The sequence below is a fragment of the Thunnus maccoyii genome, chromosome 24 (genome assembly GCF_910596095.1).
Source record: "Thunnus maccoyii chromosome 24, fThuMac1.1, whole genome shotgun sequence".
Taxonomy (NCBI): Eukaryota; Metazoa; Chordata; class Actinopteri; order Scombriformes; family Scombridae; genus Thunnus; species Thunnus maccoyii.
In genome coordinates this window covers 19,180,444-19,202,814 of record NC_056556.1, presented here as the reverse complement: position 1 = coordinate 19,202,814, position 22,371 = coordinate 19,180,444, and the positions used below count along the sequence as shown (strand labels likewise).

Sequence of the window (22,371 nt, the reverse complement as noted above, 5' to 3'; positions counted from 1 at the left end):
ATTCCCAGACCAGCAGACTAAATCCAGGAAGGGAAGGTGAGAGAGTCCTCAGCATTACTGAGTTGCCTTTGAGCAAGTCCTCAATCCCCAATTGGGGCTGCTCAGTGGCCAACAGATCAGACTGTGGTTATACATGTTGTTATAAAATGTTATAAATTGGTCTATTTTTAAATGAAAAGAGATCTTTTGAACTCATTTGTCCCCATAATTATTTTACAGGTTTGGGACATTTTAATAATTTTATAGTAAGTTTTGTCCTTTTTTGGACTCAAAATAATTTGAGAGTTAGTTCATTCATAAGAAAGCTAGAGCAGAATTTAAATTACTTTAGAGTGTACAAAAATAACTGCATCCCCCTTCATCTCTTTGCTCTATAGCAGAGTTCAAGCTTGGTGAACTTTGGCCATTGATTTGTACCATCCAAACATACTGCACATTGCTGCTAGTACACAGTGTTACAGTGACCCCTCGGCTGAACATCAAACAACGGAGGGAGGAGGTCTCAGTTCTCGAGGCTCAGTAAAAACAACAACCTATTCAGAGTCACAGACTTAAATGTGCATTTCTTACAATTCAATGAGGGATTAGGGCTGTTCCTGTGGAATTGAAAAGAGAATTAGAGTTCTCTTGCAGACTTTTAAAGTCACTTTCCATCAAGTCTGCAATGGTGCAGAATTAATTTGAGGGAATAAGCCACAATTCCTAATGCTGGAACGACAGGGGAAAATTGTAAAAAGATCAAATTTAGAAAATATTAAAAAATATTGCATGTTAAAATTTAATTAAATCTTTTTATGACAAATTTGGTTTCCATCAAATTCCATAAAATATTTTGAAAACATACAGACAAACATTCAATCCTAATAAATCATGTTCCTATAAAAATATGAAGCTCTGTCTCTGCCCAGGTAATGTGATGTCACAACTTACTGTCCCCATCCTCATGAAGCATTTTAGCATTTTCTTGCACTCAGACATTGTATGAGCACACAGGTGATGTTAATTAAAGGATGGATTCACAATGTTTCAAGTCTGTCTTAAAAGGCACAGTCAGGAGCCCAAATGAACACTGAAACAAGTTTTTCTTGCTGTAACCATTCCTCTTGTTCATACTGACCATTAGAAGATCCCTTCATAATGCCCTTACAATGGAAGTGATGGGGGACAAAATCCACAGTCCTCCTTCTGTGCAAAAATGTATTTAAAAGTTTATTAAGCTAATATGAAGCTTCAGCGTCAAATCAAGTTGACATCTTTCAATGTCAGTCTTTTTAGTGCCAAAGTTCCTCTTTTTGTTACTATACTTCCACTGCAGCTCAACAGGGAAACACTGTCCAAGGAAACACAAAGAGGAAATTTGATGCTAAAAAGACTGTAAATGTGTCAGATATCCACTTGATATGACTAACTCAGATTGCTGAAGCCTCATATAAGCTTCACATCAACTTTTAAATGCATTTTTGCACTAAATGACTGTGTGGACACACTGTGGATTTTGTCCCCATCACTTACATTGAAAGCACATTTGAAGGGGATCTTTTAATAGCCAGTTTGAACAGGAGGAACAATTACAGCCAGGAACCTATTCAGTAAAGTCTGTGAGGGTCCAGTGCTGTATGTCAGCTTTGTTTTTACTGGATTTTGGCTTTATGTTTCCTGAATTCAAATAGGTGCAAAATGCTTCAGGTTTATTGTATATGCTATATTTGTAATAATTTCTTGGTTCTTATTTTTATCTCTGCAACACGTCCATCAAGTTTAGTTTTGAAACTCTAGACCGGAAGTGAAGCGCTATATTTCGGCTGTGGATGAACAAGCTCACACTCGTTGTATCGCGAGATTCGCGGCTGACACTACCGCACTACTTCTGAAAGTTTGAATGACTACTAACCTTCATGACGTCAGAGGAGCGGAAGGTAAACATGAACCACTCGAGCTTCCTCGTAAAACAGCGGACCAGAGTACAGGTTAATCTGCTGCTGCTGCCGCTGCTGCTGCTGCTGCTTCTTCAAGGTCATCTGCTGCCATTCAACGCGAGTCATTTAAATTTTATTTATTTAACTTTTGCATTTTTATTATTATTTCACAAACACGTATACATATCGAAAGGGACACTATGTAAGTAAATTGTTACAAATGAAAATACAAAACGTACAAGCAAACATTAAAAAAGCAGTACACCAATCCAGTATATTCAGGGCTCAACGCTAACTTAGAAGTGGCTGCCAGGCTGACATCCAGGCATCAACTTTTGGTTGCTGAAAATGGTTGTCATATTAAATCAGCTTATGTTTTGAGTAATTAAGATACTCTGCAGTCATACGTCAGCTTAATAATAAACATATGACATAAAATAATGTTTAAAGGCTTTATTACAGTAGCGAACAAAATTATTTGTAGTTTGTGTTTTATCTAATACTTTACAGAATTTGAATTTTAAGTGTTTGAATTTTAATTTTCAGTGTCCACCCTCAGTTCCTGGTATAGGGCCTTACAACATACCAGTAGTGCAGCTGTTGTCATGTTCTTCACAGATCCCTCTAAAATGAATCCAGCAAGTCACTGGTTGCTTGCACATTCGTTTGTGATGTTGACGGATTAGTCGGACTTTTCACCCCACAGTCAAACTTAACCCATAAGAACCCATGGTGACACAGGTGTCACCAACCCTTTCAATGTTCTGGAAAATTTCTTATACAGCTTTATCCTTGATTTTATCTCTATGAAGTCCCTAAATGACATCTACTGAACATCTTGGTGCAGTCATGTGACAATGTGTGAATCTGTGTACCCATGACATCACTTCCAAACTGGCAGTGTGCCTGGTCAGCAAATGACTGTGACAGAACTAGCTAATTTTAAAAAGCTTGTTTTTTGTTACTAAAGGTAGGTTTCAACCCATTTAACAATTCTGATGCTTTAATAAGATGTCCTGTATTACATTTAACCTGTTCTGACCACATTTCTTGAACAAATTGATATAAAACAAGTTAGGGAAACATCGTTATGACATATACAGATCTTTGACACTGTGAAAAAAAATCAGAAATGTGTTCCTTGTGGTCCATGTGGTCTGTTTTATATTCCCCATAATTTTCCTTTAAGGAGAAATGGGTCCGGGTTCTTATGGGTTAATTTGCTTCGCCATTGTCCCTAAAACAGGTGCCAGTCTAAATATCACTAATGCAACAAATTTAAAAAACAGAAAAATGATTTATTTTGGGGAACACGTTTGCTGTTTGCTGTCCCTGTTTTTATAAGTTAAAAAGTGGTTGCCACTGATGGTAACCAAAGGCCAAACATTGGTTGCCACTTTCTCAAAATCGTTGCCAGTGGCAACCTGGCTGTCGAGCCCTGATATTAGTGCTGAAATGTCAATGAAACAGTCAGTTAATCTACAGTCCATCAATCAACGACATACAAACTGTGAAAAAAACCCTCAAAACTGGTTCCCAACTTCCACATGGTTAGATCTGCCGCTTTCCCATGTCTCATGTGACAAGTTAATTAAATATCTTTTAGCCTTTTAAAATAACCGGCAAATTGGTTGTCAATGAAAACAACCATTACTTGCAGCCCTACTAAGCATTTGATGGTTCCAGCCAGTCATTTGTGAGGATTTGCTGCTTTTCTTTGTCTTGTGAGGCGTTTTTCACTGTCAGCCCTCTTCTTCGTCTCTGGGCGGCATTCATTATGTGTCTGTTTTACTGACACAAGGCTGTTATCAAAACGCTTCCAAAAGCAAGATGCTGTGATGTTAGCTGTTCAGGATTCTCCATTTCCACTGTCCATTATGTTCTCCATCACCAGGATTTGTATTACAGCCATCGTCAGGTGCTCCTAAATCATTCTTCACTATCACACATATTTTCACTCACATAAGCTATAGCCTATAGACTACAGATCCATTTAAAATATGCCCAGATCGACCTTGATACAGTAGAATCAGCTCAGGACATTTCATCTACACCGTAATGCATCAAAATGAGCTCAATGCAGCAAATGAACATTGCAGTGTTTAATGGATCGTTTATGTCTGGCAGACACCTGATCTGATCTTTTTTTTTTTGACAATTCATAAACCATTTAGAAAAAATAATACCCCACTAAAAGTTGTCTTTGGAGTCACTCAGATGTAGAATTGAATGGTGTCTGTGAAAGTTTTATGTCATCCTGTGGTCACCTTTAATCATATAAGTGCAGTTGTCCATCATCAGCATAATCCACCAGCTCAACTGTGAGATGTGTTGATTTAAGAGCATCAACAGTGAGCTGGGAGGATTCCGGGATGAAGGGATGTCAATGGCTGCAAGTTGATCTATAAACTACAATTGTAAATATTTCATGTCTCTGCTCCTCCAGTGTTCCTGCTCTGACAACATGAAGTCCTGGTGGCTGCTGTCCTCTCTGCTGCTCTTGGAGGTGAGCTGTGTCTCTCTTCAGGAGAGCAACAAGCCCAATTTTGTCCTGATGATGGTGGATGACCTGGGAATTGGAGACTTGGGCTGCTATGGCAATAAAACACTGAGGTAAAGACACATTGAGCTGCTTTCTGTGGCTCTGTGCTGCTGGATGGCTTGAGTAGAGTTTTACTACTGATGAATCACAGCTGACAAGTTATTCACATGAATGGAACAACCTGTAATCCTGCAGGCTATTAGTCTGAAAACTGTACACCTGTAAACAATGGATTTCTTTTTTTAAATCTATTTACCTCTTCCCAATTTGGAGCCAGTTGACTCCACCGTTGTCTTGGGGAGAGTGCAGACAGTTCCTGATGCCTCCCACCCACAAGCTAATGAATTACACCTGTGCTTTTTCCAACAAGTCATCCAAATTAAACGGCAAAATATGATCCATCCAGAATGACACATAGAGGCGTTTTCTGATCTGACACCTCTATTAGCAGGACGACATCATCATGGTTGAAAAATATCCGAGGATGTCTGAGGTTCAGTTCCAGCAGTGGACCTTTGTTGCATGTCACACCCCTAACACTAACCATGTTCCATGTCCTCCTCTGCACTGTCAGCTTCCAAAAAAGACAAAAAAGCGAAAAAAATAATCCTTAAAAAATAAAAATAAACATGCTTTATAATGTGACAATGCTATTGTTAAGGTTTGGTTAGATTTAGGCAAAAAAACTCCACTTGGTTACTGTTAGGGAAATGCTTTGCATTAAAATAGCTATTTAGTCACAATGGACAATTAAAAAAAAAGGATCTTCTTTATTTCACACATTATTCTTCTTTGTCAAAACCTGGCTCTTACATTACCCACAATGCACCTCGACTCCATTCATTCAACTGTATAGATTGGTGTATATTATGCTAGTAGAGGCTAATGTAGCCTTGAGCTGCTAGCCGCCAGCAGAGATGTCCACACTCCCAGATTTTCAAACTTGTAGTCTTCAGCCCCAACTGACATTGACAAAGCCACAATAATAACAGTGTGGTTACAGAATAGTAGTGGTCATGGTTAGAATAAACCAGTCATTTTCTTAGTGCCGAATTACTATAGTTTGCGTCATAACTGAGTTGAATCTGAACATACAGACATGATAAACATATTTTTAGATTCAGAAGATATTATCTGTTCATCACTACTAAATATACATAAACCGCTTAGAAATCATAAATAACTATAAATCCTTAGAACTCCTTGCTCCAAACTTTTCCTTAAAGTAACTAAAACATGTGATCAACTTGCAGCAATTGATATTTCTAAGAGCTGATGGCAAGAGTGGTGGCTGTATACTCCTTAAGACATGCTTGTCAGATGGTTGGAAAGCCCATTAAACCTTCTAAGAACTAGTTCTGAGTGACCATAAATCCAGCTTTAGTTACATATTCACAATTTGAGCTTGATGTACCTTTAAGTTTACAATTTTAATTGATTGTTAGTTTGACTCTCTTATTCAAATGTATGCCTGCATATTGTTATGGAACAGAGTTACTACTCCATCCACTGTTATGTATGGCGACCCTTTTCTCACTCACATTTAGTACTGTCAGAAGCTGTGTTGTTGTTCCTGAGGAACTGTTGTTCTTTGTTTTGGATGATAAATTGTTCTTAAATTTAATTCAAAGCAGCATTAAGAAACAGTCTGTAAAAAATGTGAACCTGCCCTGTGACCGGATATGAATTATGTTCTATAGGACTCCCAATATTGACCAGTTGGCGCAGGAAGGAGTGAAGCTGACGCACCACATCGCTGCAGCCAGTCTCTGCACTCCCAGCAGGGCAGCATTCCTCACTGGGCGATACCCAATAAGATCAGGTCTGTTTAACACACCCATACAACAAACTTTAGTGACTGACACAGTGTTTAATGTTGGTCTGCAGGCCACAGAGAACTGTTCAACAGTGTTACATTAAACTCATCTTTACTCCACTGCCTGAGGAGAGACATTTATTTAGAGACTGAATTATTGAACAGGAAAGATTTCCATGAGTCCAGTTCACATACACACAAAAGCCCTAATCAACAAATTTTAAGATAGATTTTAATATTTTTGACCTAAGTTCACACAGTCGTTTGAATTTGGAAGAAGAAGTAACAGATGTAATGTTTTTTTTTGCATTGTAATGATCAGTTTTCTTCACTTTCCTCTCTAACAGGTATAGCTGGGACTATAAAACCTGGTGTCTTTATATTTACTGCAGCATCTGGAGGTCTTCTGAGCAAAGAGGTGACCTTCGCCAAGATTGCCAAACAACAAGGCTATGAGACCGCTCTAATAGGTACACTGCAATTATCCTTCATTTAAGAAGTGTGGCTCTTACTGCTGATGGCAGCTTCTTACATATTTGCCATGCGTTAAAGATTTATGACTATGTTTATACACTGAGAAAAAAAACCTGAATTACCAGTGTCTTTCCATGACATACAATAGGTTTATTGGCTATGGGAAGTCCAGATAAGCTGACATTATGTGCCAATTGAAATATGATAAACCAGTGGACTTGCAGGGGGGAACCTGGGGTTTTGGTAATGTAGGGCTGCCCGCTAAAAGTCACTGAGTCAATGCATCAGTCAATAAGCCCCCGAGTCAACTCACATTTTTTCAGTTGAATCGCTGCTTTTTTTTTTTTGCCATGTTATTATACACAGACTAATGCAGGGTGACAGCATGATGGTCTGTAAACTTTTACAGATTGTTGACTCTAAATGACCCAAATACATAACTGTGATGGAAACAGAGGCAACGCAGAGCAGAGCCACTGTGTTCTCTGCTGTGACTCTGACGCTTTCAGCTCCGATGTAGTGAAGTCGGCTAAACTCCTGTTTAAACAGACACATACCAGCATCTCTATCATCTCCTCCTCTACTGTCCGGTGTGATCGACTCTTCAGCTGACAGTGCTGTCAGCAGCCAATCAGGAGAGACGCTCCGTGCTGTGCTTGGATTTTATAACTGAACTAAAACCAGGACGCATACTTTATATTTCTCTGACTGTGGAAATCTGATGTCTTCACATCACAGATGATGAACGACAGCATTAAAACTTACTGGTAAAACATGAGACTCATGTAGCTGTTATAAGTTGTGTGCTGGGTAACTGGGTGGAGACATGAATAATATTTCTCATAGGAGGCTGTATTGAAGAAAGAAAATGAAACAAAAGTTATAATGTTTAGTATGTAGGCCTATAAGAATGAAATATACAGTATGTAATGAGATAAATATAGAGGAAAATAGTCGATGCATTGGTGTCGAATCAGGGTTGACTGTGAGAATCCTGAATTGGGACAGCCCTACAATCCAAGCATCATTACAGAAGATGAACACCTGCTCTAGAAAACATCTGTTTTTTTCTGTGTACAGTAGTAATGTAGGAGCCAGGTTTTGACAAGGAAGAAAAATGTGTGGAATGAAAAAGATATCATCTCTGGTCCAGATGTACAGTTAAAAACCTGCTCTCCACAGTTACTCTTTGAGCTAAATAAAATGACACTCTTATGGCTTATTCTTGGGGTTTCCTTTTCATTTTCTTTCTTTTTCCCCTGTTCTCCAGGGAAATGGCACCTGGGGCTTAACTGTAAGAGCAGCGATGATCACTGCCACCACCCCAGCGTCCACGGCTTTAACTATTTCTTCGGCATCCCTTTGACCAACATGCGGGACTGCCAGCCTGGCCACGGCACCGTGTTCCAGATCCATAAATATTTACCATACAGGACAATGGGTATCACCCTGGTCACCGCGGCCTTACTCCACTACAGCGGCCTCATCACCATCAGAAGAGGGTTGATCCTGAGCCTGATGTCTCTGCTGGTCATGATCACAGCTCTGACAGCAGGATTCGTTAAAATCATCCCGTACTTAAACTGTGTACTGATGAGGGATCACAGAGTTGTGGAGCAGCCATTCAGATCTGAAAACCTGACTCAGAGGATGACTCATGAGGCAGTGGAATTCATAGAAAGGTACATGTCAAAATCAGTTAACACACAAAAAAGTTATGGTCTTGTTTAAGCTACACATAGCACCTCAGAGAGAATGCATTGTAAGGACGGCACATTTAGCAACAAGCAAAAAGCAGTTTCTTCAAATAGTAAGATAAAGCTGCACTCTTTGATCTGAAATGTCGCTTTAAAGAAAAGTATTAATTGCAGTATATTTATTGTCATGTTGGTAATATAACAAGTGTTTTCTGTTTTTGCAGGAACTCAGCGAAGCCTTTCCTGCTGTTTTTCTCCTTCCTGCAGGTACACACAGCCATATTTGCTTCAGCACCATTCAGAGGAACAAGCCGCCATGGTATCTATGGGGATGCTGTTCATGAGGTGGACTGGAGTGTAGGTTAGTCTTACTTCTTCTCTTTATTCACTCAGAAGGGTCCCAGACTTTTGAGAGTGCGTGTCGTGTCATTTACGTGACACAAGATCAGCTTGTTGCCTCTGTGTCAACAAGCTAATCATCAGGATGCTAAAAACACAAGTTAATCACAGTTAATACAATGTTTGATTCATGCAGAACCACTTCCTTCAAAAACAAATGTCTCTCTGTCTATCCATGCAGATAGTTTGGCTTTTATCTGTCCAGGTTTTGAAATATATGTCTCTGAAATTTCTGACTCCACTCCAATTCAACTGAGGTGAATAGAATTGAGGTTGTGCTGATCACACAAGTGAAAAATGTCATTTACAAAATTCAGATCAGAGTCCCCATTGATAATAATAATACTGAACTTTATTTATATACTACAACAGAGTTATAAACTGCTTTACAATACTGTTTTTCCTTGTCAGTTACTTGAGAGGGGAGAAAGATCCAGCCACTACAGCTGAGTATGATAGACTGAGACAACTGTCAGTCAAGCAAACTCAAACTTAAGCTCCATTTTGACCATAAGTTCCAGGTATTTTGTCCCTGTTGTGCATCCTGTTTGTGTTTCCGCCACATCTGAGGAACCAGGTCATGCACATTAGACCCATGAAGAATTCAAAAATGACAGCGGGTCTTGAAACGTAGCATTCACACATGAGGAAAAAAACGAGACAGATTTGTCCTGTTGTTCTTTGTACTCACTGCTGCATGAGTTGGATGTAATGAGGAAGGAGAAATACAGAGATGGAAAATTGAACTGAAACGTAGGAGCGTCTGTCTCCACAGCAAAACATCCGCATGTTTGATGGTTTTATTTCTGCTTTAGAACAAAACGACATGAAACAATCAGAAAATAATGTTTTATTTCTCTCATTCATAGGATTTGTTCTTGTCACTCCCTCTCTTCTTTCACTCTCTAGCTCACTTGACCACCGTTGCTCTCTCTCTCTCTCTCTTTCTCTCTCTCTCTCTCTCTCTCTCTCTCTCTCTCTCATGCTCTCAGCCCATTTGCAAACGTGGTGGGAAGCTGACAACAAAGCCTAACTTTACTTTTATTTTTAACAAACAAAGAGAAATTTCCTCTCCTCGTCCTAAACTGGCCCTTAATTGATACTAGAGTATTTCCTTGTTTTATGAATGAAGACGTATTTAAGTTGAAGCAGCTGCATGGTGTGTGTTTGACCAATCTGCAAACCCTGCCCCCAAAGTCCCTGCACTTTTGGAAAATAAAACCTCCCACCCCCCGAGCAGGCACTTTTCGGGGGGGCAGAACAGTCTACCTAGAACTTCATTCAGACCTTGGTTCCTCTGGTGGAAACACAGCTAGAGGATCTAAAGGTTCTTAGTCCCTGTGGAAAGTCCCTGCATTTGAAATGTGGTTTTAAAGCCTTAACATCTCCTCAATGGAACAATGGTACTCAAAATTGCTGAAAAGACACATATTAGAAGAAGCTAAATTAATTATTGAGACCCTAACTATTTGTGAGAGGAAATCTTGACTATATATTTCAAGGTACAATTTTGCCTTTTGGTATTAAGTTGAAAACAGGTGGAGATTTTTCAAGAGATTAGTGGTACTGCATTTTAAGATATCGCCACACTGTTCATGTTAGTGGCTGCATGTAAGATTTTACTCTCTATATTTTTTTAAATAGCCTATTTTTATTTTAGATATTTTATATGGTCTAAATCACTATGAGGTTTATAAAAATAACTCAGCAGAGGCAGGGATATATAGACCATCGCATCGCAAATTGCACCCTGATTGTGAGGATGTTAGCATGCTGATGTTAGCATTTAGCTCAAAGTACCACTGTGCCCTATGTGCAGTGTCACTGAGCTGCTAGCATTGCTGTAGACTCGTGTTAAAGTATCCATATGCAACTTTTCTGAATACTGGCCATATGTGGTTATGGACTGCCCCTTTCCCCTAACACAACAATCACAGCTCAACAAGAACTCGGTTCTCTCTTTTTTGTGGATTGATTAGATGATATTTAAATGTCAGTATGTTGGAATTGAAAGGGCCCTGTGGAACATTCTTGTAAACAAAAAGAGGTTTTAGGTGTATGGGGTGAATCGGTTTAAAGATCAGTGGAACAGTGTGAAACAAGCGTGCACGTACATCCTTCTGCAGGTGAATGAGATAAACAAAATGGCTACTTGCTCATTGAAAAACTGCTCCATAGAGCCACTAGAGGGCAAAAACTCCACAGTGTACCTTTAATATTCGGTCCTGGTAATGCCAGTTCACCAACGCTGGGCAGCCTCGTCTAAACCCTGGTCAAGAGGACGAGGTCAGCTGATGTGGGTTGACCCAATCAAATGTCACTTGAGCCCTCTTGTCACTGGCTAGCTGAAGTTAGCCAGTGGGCGAGTAGCTAACTTTAGCAGTAGCTAACATTTTTTATTGGTCCCTTAGTGTATTGACCTAAAAAAACTTAGTTAAACTCAGTTATTTGTATGAGAAAAAATTATGATTTAATTTTGTGCTTTGAGTTACACAGGCTTGCTTTAACTGCATCAGCTAGTCCTTTATTATAACAAGGTTTTTCTGAAATCATTTGGAGTAGGCTGACTGCTGTTCAGTCTCAAGGACAGTTTTCAGAACCCACAATGGACTGAATGTGGGGTACCGTTTCCTAATGCATGTCTAATTAGCCCAATTATTTAGGTTTGGGAAGTATTGTGTCAGCACAAAGGGGGAGGGCAATGTATTGTATGTAATTATTCTTAGAGTACTTAGACGGAAATACACCAATCTTAGAATCCTACTGGGGCTGTCATCAAGTAGTTGCTATTCCATTTACTCCCTGTGAAGTACAGCACCGCACTCTACTGTGCAACACAACATCACAGTCGGGTGTGGTCACAAGTTCAACAGACTTGAACCTTTCCACCCCAGGAAGACAACATTTTTCTTTTTTTCTGTACAAAACAAGTCTGAAATTGCTCCTCAAAGACCAACTTAACACAAAAAATGTTTGAGCTGTTAACACATCCATACACTGTAAATATTAATGTATTAAGGAGTGCAGTAAATATTGACATTTTTTAAGGTAATTTGACATAAGTGGGCAAAAATGTCTATGCCCCCAGCTATTGGAAGGCAGGTTCAGTTCTCCTTGTCATTCCTCATTTTGTAAACAAGCCAGCTTAGGATGCTACTGAGCACAGCCTGACATACAGCCATGCCCACACAATCGACCCACTTTAAATGTGTGCAAGGTATGAACCATGGATGATGAAGAGGATTGGATACTGTATTCCAAAATGGGGCCCCATGCATTCCAATGAAAGTTGCTTAATGACAAAGTTCTTTAAGCTTCTGCATTTTTGGACTCTGCAGCTATACTTTTACTGGAATGTGTTTTATTTTTTTACCATGTATTTGCATAGGAATGATATTTACCTTGTATATCTTTTGTTCCTTTGAAATGTTGGCTACACATCTAACGCTTCACACAAGATGGATTTAAAGGATAGGTTCGGGTAGTTAGGTTGCCCATATGAACGCTGAAAGAGGTTTTCCTGGCTGTAATCACTCCTCCTGTTCATATTGGCTATTAAAAGATTCACAGTCCTCCTTCTGTGCAAAAATGTATTTAAAAGTTTGTCTGAAGCTTATATGAGGCTTCAGCAGTCTGAGTTAGTCATATCAAGTGGATATCTGCCACATTTACAGTCTTAAGCATCAAATTCCCTCTTTGTGTTCCCTCTTGAGCTGCTGTGCAAGTATAGTAACAAAAAGAGGGACTTTGGCACTAAAGACTTAAGACTGAAACATTGATATCTACTTGATTTGACTCATTTGGACGCTGAAGCTTCATATTAGCTTCAGATAAACTTTTAGATACATTTTTGCACAGGAGGACTGTGAATTTCGCCCCCCATCACTTACATTGTAAGTGCATTATGAAGGGATCTTCTAATGGTCAGTATGAACAGGAGGAATGATTACAGTAAGAAAAACATGTTTCAATGTTCATTTGGGCTCCTGACTGTTGTTTCAAGACAGACTTGAAAAATTGTGAACCTGTCCTTTAAACATATTTTGATTTGTAATTTTGTCGTGCAAGTGAGAAGAGGATATAAAGACCTCTAACTTTAGAAAGGAAAATCACAGCTCTTCCACATAGTTGTTTACACCTCATTCTCAGTTGGCCCCAGGCTCAGTACAATTCAGTAGATCTATTACATTATCCTCTTGATATATGGATATGACATTGAGAATGGAGGTGACAAAATTTGTCTGGTTGAAGTGTTTTTGGATCCTAACTTGTGAAAACCTCCTTGTGAACCCTGTTGATTCAGCATTTTCAATCTTTGCTTAGCTGCAGTGGAGGAAAGTAACACAGAGAGGGAATTTTATACTAAAAAGACAACATTTTGGAAGAGACCCTCTTTATTTGACTGGTGAGGTATTAGCTCCAGCTGAAAGAATGAGTTTAAAGCTTGAAGACGGTGGATTTTGCCCCCTATCTCTTACATAGGAATTGCATTATTAAGGGATTATTTCACCTCCCATATGAATTGGAGGAATGATTACAGTGACCAATAACTCTTTCAGTGTACATAGTGTACTGTATGCCAGTATTGCTTTAAAATAGATGTGAAATAAATGTGAACCTGCCCTTTAAACTCACACTTCATTGTCTAATTCCAGTTCCAATGTGCTGTTATATTGTGTCTGTTCTCAGGTCAGATCATGCAGACTCTGGACAGGCTCAGTCTTAGAGAGAACACTCTAGTTTACCTGACTTCAGACCAGGGTGCTCACCTGGAGGAAATCTCTGCCACAGGGGAGGTCCACAGGGGCTGGAATGGAATATATAAAGGTAAAAAATACTTTCCCATCTCTGTCTGTACATCAGGGACAGACAGCAGATATACAGTATGTCTTGTGATCTGAGATAATGACTGCAAGATGAACTGTCGTAATTTAAAATGTGAATATACCTGTAATTTATATATAATTTTAAATACACAAAACTGTATTAGATCTTTATCCCTCTCCCAAAATCAAAAACTCCTCACCAGCTGTCAGTCTCATAAATTGTCATCCCATAAACTTCCCACTGTTTAAATTGATTTTTTTTAGTGTGATTCTAAAATATAACAAATAGTTCCCCAAAAAAGTCAATGTCAGTTGATAGGTTGGTCAAATGCAATGATCTCATTACTTCTTATGACCACCATTTTTTCCTGCTAACAGAAACCTGGCTATCTGATGGTGACAATATTCCTCTTGTGGAATGCTCCCCACCAGGTTACACTTTCCTAAATGAACCCAGAATAACCGGACGTGGGGGTGGTTTAGCAGTGTCATATAAAAATAGCTTAAAGTGATCTAGATCTGATCTGGGTTCATTCTCTTCTTTTGAAATTTTGCTTTTTGTTTTGAAAGGGTCAACAAAAATTCTTTGTATTTTAGTATATACGCCACCCAAGTCCACTGTAGGTTTTATAGAACAATTTCCCGAACTTTTATCTATTGTTATTACCTGAATATGATAATATTCCGACCGTAGACGATTTTAATGTACATGTATGCTGCCCTGAGAATCCCCTAGCTTCAGAGTTTTTAAGTGTGATAGATTCTTTTAATCTTGTTCGGGCCCCAACTGAAGCTTCACTCAATAAGGGCCACATCCTTGACCTGGTTTTTCTTCTGGTTGTTTACTGAATAACGTGTTATGTAGAGAAAATTGGGTTTTCTGACCATAAACTCATTTTGTTTAAAACTAATTTTCCAGCACTATGAGATGTGATACACAAGTCACTTGCTCTTGTTTTTTCAATTCATTCTCAGCAGGTACATTTTGCCAAGCCCTTGTCTCTTCTGACCTCTAGCTCTGCTCTGCTCGGTATCTTAAATTCTTTTCATTCCCCTTGTGTAAATATTTTAGACAATGTTGCTCCTGTTAGGTATAAGAAGCCTAAAATGCCATCTCAGCCTTGGCTTAATGATGAAATCTAAAGAGCAATTGTCATAAAGCAGAATGCAAATGTAGGGCTACAGAAGTTTCCACTCACCAGGCTGAGGGATCTCATGAAAAAATTTTAACTTGGAAGTTAAAATTGCACGTACTAATTATTTCTCGGATCTTATAGCTAAACATAAACATGACTCCAGGCGCCTCTTTGATATTACCAGCCACATCACAAACCCTCCCCCAGTTTTCATTTGAGCCCTCATTTGATAAATGTGAAGCGTTTTTATCATTTTTCTCTAATAAGGTTAAAGCTGTTATGAATGCAATTACCCCACCCTCTCAAACTCTCCCTGACCTTTGCAATAAAATACTTTGCACCCTGCCAGCATTTAAATTAGTCACCACTAAGCATTTAACCAATGTCATTACTAAAATGAAATCATCCCCCTGTTCACTGGACATTCTTCTAACTCGCTTCTTTAAAGAATATCAATTTCTCACTTTCATCTGGTCAAGTGCCTGATTATTTTAAATCAGCTATAGTTCAATCACTTCTCAAAAAGCCACCCCTGGACACATCCGTTTTAAATAACTTCTGCCCAATAAACTAAACTTCCCTTTTTGGCCAAGGTCTTGGAAAATAGTTGCTGAGCAGCCCATTGATCATATGAATGGCAACAGACTCTTTGATAAATTTCAGTCGGGTTTAAGGGTGGGCCATAGCACTGAGACAGCACTTCTTTGAGTTCTTAATGATAACCTTTTAGCAGCTGGTAATGGTAAAACATCTGTTGCTTTTACATCTTACTGCAGCTTTTGACACAGTTGCCAATGTGATTTTAATTGAACATCTTAAACATTGGGTAGGTATATCAGGTACAGTTTCAGATTGGTTTTTATTCCCATTTTTATTATAGGAAATTCTATGTGGCCATTGGTGACTTTCAATCCTCCACCTTTCATATCTCCTGTGGAGTGCCTCAAGGCTCTGTCCTTGGCCCTTTATTTTTCTCCATTGATATGTAACCTCTAGGTCAAATCTTTCAGAATTACCATATCAGTTTACGTTTTTATGTGGATGACTCCCAGATCTATTTCTCGTTTGACTACAACAACACAACTGGTGAAAATACAATCCTGTATTACAAATGTTAAAAACTGGCTCCCTCAAAACTTTCTTCTGTTAAACTCAGATAAATCAGGAGCCATTATCATAGGTCCAGACTCCTCCAGCTCCTCCTTCCCCTCCCACTTAAGTTCTCTATCTTCTTGAATCAAATGCAGTGTCTGGGTGTTATCTTTGACAACAAACTTAACTTTGACAGGTGAAGTCAAGTGCTTTCTGCACCTTCGAAATGTCTCGAAGGTTAGATATTTTATTTGCTAAAATCTGGAAACTGTCATTCATGGTGTCATTACTATATCCTGCTTAGATTACCGCAACTCACTGTATTCCTGTCTCAATACAACCTCTCCATAAATAAAGTTATTATTATTAGTAGTATTATTATTGTTATTATTATAATGTGTGGTCAGGCCTGGAACATTCACTTTGTGGAAACTGGTTTGGATGCTACTATATTGGAAATTAGGCCAATATTAACAGCTCTTTCCTGATCTCTGTTGGAGTGTGGTAAGTTTTCAACTCCAGCCAAACTCATTAAATCAAAACATTTTGTCCTCTAAAAGAGAAATATACTTTTTGAAGGGTCAGTTGCTACCCTTACAATTAATTAATTCCAATTAAAACCCAGAGAATCTTTTAGAGCACAGCAGGTCAGCTGAACCTGCAAAAACATCTGTCTAAAGGCAAGCATCAATTCAACATGGTGAATAAAGAGAAAAAAATGAATGAATGCATGAATATAAATACTTTCAAGGAAATTCCTTTGGAAACTGACTAAACCTAACTTTCCATGACCCCATGACCCTTTCACACACCTGTAAAATAGTTGTGTAGTAGTGAAGTGTTACCAAACTCCCTGTGTGATGAAGCTAAAAATCATGAATAAAAACTACAGGATTGGTTTGTCCTAAAAGAGACAGCAGCAACTCTTGTCAATGTTTTAAGACTGACTGCCAGACAAAGGTTCGCAGTATGGACTCAGATTTAATATAATCCTGCTGTTTGGACTCAGCAGACCTGATTCAAAGAGCAGTGAGAGGCAGCCACTGTCTGCTATGCTCTTTTATCTCTGCAAGTGGCCAGTCTTAAGTAGCAAGTTGTTCCTTTAGTTACCAAACCAGTGCTGTTTCTACACCAGAACCCAGCTGAGTTATGGTAGCTGGGTGAGAAGGGCTCTCATGACTTTGTGTTCTTTTCATTCCTCTGAGCAGCAGGGAAGTCCACAAATTGGGAAGGAGGGATCCGGGTCCCGGGAATTCTGAGTTGGCCTGGGAAAATCCCTGGTGGCAGGCAGGTGGATGAGCCCACCAGCAACATGGACCTGTTTCCTACAGTGGTGCGGCTGAGTGGAGCCACAGTCCCGGAGGACAGGTGAGGCTGCACAGCAGTGAGACAGCACTCCTTCCATATGTCAGTCAAAACTAGTGCAGCCGGAAATCTAGGTCACATTTAAAGAAGGGAGAGTCTCTCACACACTGGGCTCACTGTCAGTGTGCTGCAGGATCTGAGCACAGCAAACATGTTTGCTAATGAAGAGAGGGGTATTAAGGTAATCCAGAGGCTTTGATCAGAGGGTTTCAGCAGCCATTGTGATTCACAGTAATGAGCAGCTGAATGTGTTTGCCTTTCATAGATGATTAACTGTTGAATTCCTGTCCTCTGGTCTGCAGGGAGATAGATGGTCATGACATCATGGATTTGCTTCAGGGGAGAGTTGAGAGGTCGAAGCACGAGTTTCTGTTCCACTACTGCAATGCCTACTTAAACGCGGTCAGGTGGCACCCCCAAAACAGTAAGTCCAAACAGTTATCAAATCAGGTGTGCAAATATCTAGTGAATGAACTGTGCATATACATATATATACCAAGTATAAGAACTATACCATCAAATTCAGCAGGAGAAAGGCTAATGTGCGTTTGATTTGTTGCATTAAAAGTGTTTCTGTTCAGAAGCTCACTCTCAAACCTCAGATGTTGGATCATCCTTAAGCACACCAGCATAGATGGTGGATTATATATCTGCAGCAACATCTGACTCTGCAAAGTTTTCGTTTTTTTTCAATAGCAGAAAGAAAAACTCGCTGTGTTGACTTAAGCGATGACAGTTAGCTCAGAGTCTGACAGGATGCTGATGTGAAGTAGACAGCCGATGTGAAATGCTTGCTCCTCTCCCTTCTCACCGGGCCCTAGTTAGTGTACTTGTGTTAAATCACTAATTTCAGTCTAATGTTTCTGTTAATTTATCAGACAAATAATGGAATCTGGGTTTCAGTTGGGTGATTTGTGTTTCACAGTGTTATATTTTGTTGAAGGGCTTCAGTCCTGCTGTGATTCTTTTTGAGAGTTTTGTGATGGTCGGGCAGATGGTCTTCTTAATCAGTGATGGTGACAACAGGTGTGTATCATTACCTGCTATAAGCAGTGAGTCACAGCTCTGTCAAGTTGAAGAAGGAAGGATAAAACTGTTCTGTAGTGAATGACATTCTGTTTGATTTGCTGCTCTCATAGCTGTGCATATGTGACTTTGTATCAGTATAGCTCACCCCGTGGTCACCTGAGTAGATGGTATGTTCTAATTAGGTGAGGCTGAGAAGGTAGAAGGCCGGTCACTGGTCGATGAGATGGATTAGGGAACAGAGGAGGTAGCAGCTTGCTGTGAGGCTGCAGATTTTGTTTGTTTTTTGCTTCAGCTTAAGTTATTTGTGTTATACTCCAGCCTGCAGACCTGCATCATTAGCCTCTCTTTAAAAGTTTCCAGTGCCAAATAACATAATCTGCCCTTTATATGCGCTGGCGGCGCTACAACCAAACATATACTGCCTGCCTCAAGGCAAGACGTTGGATTTAGTGGTTTCAAGATTATTATAATTGTGAAAAGGTTGCTCCTCTCTTTTTTCACTACAACCTGGTCCCCAACATCACCAGTGTTTTTTGTGTGTTAAATCATTAAATTCAGTCCAGTGTCTCAATTATTTAATCAGTCATGTTGTACAAATAAGAAAATAGAAGTTTCAAGGTTATGTTGTTGATGAAGGGCTTCCTGCTGTGATAATGTGTGTTTATTTTTGAGAGTTTTGTGATGTGTGATGGTCAGGCAGATCATCTGCTTGATCAGTGATAGTGAAAACACGTATGCATCATTAGGTCCTCTAAGCAGTGAATGACTCTGCACTGTCAAGTTTAGAGGACGAGTCAAACTGTTGTGTAGCAGATGACATTCTGTTAAACTTGGTGCACTCATAGCTGTGCATGTGTGCACATAGATAAACTGTGAGTATCAGCAGTAACAAAAATATTAAATATATTAATGTTTGTTTGTTGTTGTTATATACTTTGAAAGCTTCGTGCCAGTCTATTTTACCCTGTGGTAACCTGAGCAGATGGTAGGTTCCAGTTAGGTGGAACAGCAAACACTGTAATTATGTCCATTTCTCTCAAAGGAAATCTCTGGAATGCATTTGCTCATATTTACTACTCAACTTCATACCACAAACACAAAAAAGAGGGAATTTCATACTAAACAGACTGTAACAGTGAAAGATACCGACTTGATTTAGCTAACTCAGACTGCTAAAGCCTCATTTTAACTTCAGCCAAATTTGGAATGCATATTTGAACAGAACAGAAGGGCTGTAGAGTTTGTCCCTCATCTCTTAGAGTGTAGTTGCATTCCAAGGAAATAGCTTCAAGGCCAGTAGAGAGAGTAGGAATTGTACCTATTTCCACATACACATATGGGCACATCAGTACTGCATTAAGACTTGAAAAAACCTGAACCTTCACTGTGCAGATTGATGCATGTTCAGTTTGACATAGAGGGCTGTTGTCATGGTCACCTGTTGAAGTTTTTCTGTGCTCTAATAAAATGTGAGGTTAAAACATACACATATGAGCTGATTTTGTGACATCACAACTAGATTGGAGCCAATCGTGGTCTAATATGCAAATTATATACAGTAAGTGTGACATGGAAACTTGAAGCTTCCAGGGCACATACAATGAAAATGGACTTTACAGTGAAGTAGGAGACATTGTTGAAGTTGTTGGAGTTCACTTTTTCCTGTTTCATTAATTAGTTTCTAAATGCCACCTTTTTTGCAATTACTCTTGCATACAGACCTGCTCCTTTAAGTTTTCCAGTACCAAACAACATCTCCTGCCCTTGATGTTGGATGACAGCACCACAATAACTGAGATTTTATTTATATTTGTTCAGGTAGCGCAGTGTGGAAAGCGTTTTACTTCACACCAAACTTCTACCCAGAGAATGAGACGGCCTGCTTCCACACACATGTCTGCTTCTGCACATCAAACTATGTGACTTACCACAATCCTCCGCTGCTCTTTGACCTCTCGAGGGACCCTTCAGAGAGCACGCCACTGACTCCTGACACTGAGCCAGACTTTTACTCTATCCTGGCCGTGATGGAGGAGGCTGTGGAGAGGCATCGGAGCTCGGTGAAGCCTGTGGATAGCCAGATATCTGGAGGGAATGTGATGTGGAAACCGTGGCTGCAGCCCTGCTGCTCCACACTCAGCCAGCTCTGTCAGTGCCAGCAGGACCTGCTCAGTGGTTAATACTGACTGAAACTGAGCTCCATCTGTGACCTCAGCACTCCAGACTTGACTCCATGAGACAACTGCTGTCCAGCAGCAGGTTGCAACTTCAGTGGTATTTTCATTACTCTTTAAAAGTGGGGGAGACACTGGTAATCATAGTGAGGAGAGCAGTCATAAAGTGAAAGTAGTCATTTGCACAAAAAAATCATAAAATGGGAAGAAAATACAACAGTGGAGGTGAAAGAAGGTCTTTCAAATTCAAATAAGCTTAATTGGATGGTGTCTGAAAGGCGGTGTAACTGTCAATGGCACTTTGCATCCCTTCTGTCCAAACAGCACATTAGAACATATTTATAGTGTTGGTAGTGCTAAAGAAGCCAAGTGATAGAAACAGAGTAGTTCACAAATGAAGGAATAGTTCAACATTTTGAATACACACATTGGCTGTCTTTCCAAGAATGAGATGAGAAGATAAATATTAATCTCATATCTTTATGTTCATCTGCTCCTGTGTTCTACTAAGATGAAAAATCAGAAGCTAAAAAGGGGAGATTTATATTTTAACATTTTTTGGTTTCATGATAACGCCCCCTACTTTTGCATTAATTTGACAGCATACCATTAATTATCCATCTATGTAGATGGAGACCTTATTTCAAAATAGCAAATCAAATCTTAACATAAAGCAGAAACATGGTGTTTTAATATAGGCAGAGCAGACGGTCACACTGAGCCTGATTGCATCCTGCTACACAAGAGCCACAGACTCTGAACAACAACCCACATTAGCTTTCCTGCTAAAGTCTCCTTCTTATCTAACTTACAAACATGAACACACATCTTGTCCTGCACCTTAGCTTGTTGAACGAGCAACCAAACAAACTTTCACTGGGGAAAAGTGCACTGCTAACATTAGTTAGCAGGCTAGATTATATGCTGGTTAGATGCTGGTGTGGTTCTTGCTCTTTAGTACCACTGCTAACAACTGTCTGTCTGCCCATGACTTATAGCTACAGCATTAATTTGTTTACTTTGTCTCTTGTTCTCTGCGGTGTATTGCCAGGTGTGTGTCTGTCCAATTACTTTTGAACTGCAAGACTTTGGGCACTATGTGTTAAAAGGTCTATATCTCTCACACAGTTCTTTCTATATTGATGTAAACTTACTCAAATTGAAGCTGAGACTTAAATGTTTTATCCATTATTTTATTTCTAACTGAATGTGCTGAAACACAGAGCCTGAAGAACAAAAATGTGTAGCTGTGCAAATACTGACTTTCAGGACTGTAGATACAAATTCAAAGGGGGAAATCTTCCTAATCATTTCAGGTCTTATTTTATAACTCAGATACACTTTGATTCAACCAGATAATTACTCTTCATCTTGTTAGTTTTAATAGACACAAGTGAGGGGATCTGGTGGCTCTGTTATGCTTTGGGGGGCATTTTGCTGGCATGGTTTGGGTCCACTTGTCCTCTTAGAGGGAAGCGTCACTGCAAATCAATACAAAGTTGTTCTGTGTCATCAGCTTTATCCTATGATGAAACATTTCTATCCTGATAGGAGTGGTCTCTTCCAAGATGACAATGCCCCAATTCACAGGACACGAGGGGTCACTGAATGCTTTGATGAGTATGAAAATGATGTGAATCATCTGCTATGGCCTTCGCAGTCACTAGATCTCAACCCAATTGAACACCTTTGGGAGATTTTGGACCAAATTGTTAGACAGCGCTCTCCACCATCATCATCAAAACACCAAATGAGGGAATATCTTCTTGAAGAATGGTGTTAATCCCTCCAGAAGAGTTCCAGAGACTTGTAGAATCAATGCCAAGGTGCATTTTCTCTCATTGCACATTAATTTTTATTGTTGTGTCTTTGTGGTTGATTTGAATCAGGGTTAATAAAAATCAA

The 22,371-nt window shown here is 39.4% G+C and overlaps 1 protein-coding gene across 3 annotated transcripts; it reads left to right on the top strand.

Moving 5' to 3' along the window:
* Window positions 1-1,870: 1,870 nt before the first annotated feature.
* Window positions 1,871-22,047, top strand: sts (steroid sulfatase (microsomal), isozyme S). Of its 3 annotated transcripts, XR_006094306.1 has the most exons (11): window positions 1,989-2,118; window positions 4,363-4,529; window positions 6,159-6,280; window positions 6,622-6,744; window positions 8,019-8,430; window positions 8,670-8,806; window positions 13,534-13,671; window positions 17,107-17,266; window positions 17,566-17,687; window positions 20,111-20,566; window positions 22,018-22,047. XR_006094306.1 is itself a non-coding variant. In XM_042404981.1 (10 exons), the coding sequence occupies exons 2-10, from the start codon at window positions 4,381-4,383 to the stop codon at window positions 20,470-20,472; spliced, it is 1,725 nt and encodes a 574-aa protein (XP_042260915.1). In that variant the 5' UTR covers window positions 1,871-2,013; window positions 4,363-4,380; the 3' UTR covers window positions 20,473-21,234. The 3 variants fall into 3 exon arrangements, 2 of the variants coding, with proteins under 2 accessions (XP_042260915.1, XP_042260914.1); XM_042404981.1 differs by lacking the exon at window positions 22,018-22,047 and having other exon boundaries at window positions 1,871-2,013; window positions 20,111-21,234; XM_042404980.1 differs by lacking the exon at window positions 22,018-22,047 and having other exon boundaries at window positions 20,111-21,234.
* Window positions 22,048-22,371: the final 324 nt, after the last annotated feature.

Bases quoted from the DNA above. Each gene is read 5' to 3' on its own strand.
- sts (XM_042404981.1), top strand. From the start codon at position 4,381: ATGAAGTCCTGGTGGCTGCTGTCCTCTCTGCTGCTCTTGGAGGTGAGC. The intron at 6,281-6,621 runs GTCTGTTTAACA...CCTCTCTAACAG, and splicing joins GCGATACCCAATAAGATCAG to GTATAGCTGGGACTATAAAA. The intron at 8,807-13,533 runs GTTAGTCTTACT...GTCTGTTCTCAG, and splicing joins TGAGGTGGACTGGAGTGTAG to GTCAGATCATGCAGACTCTG.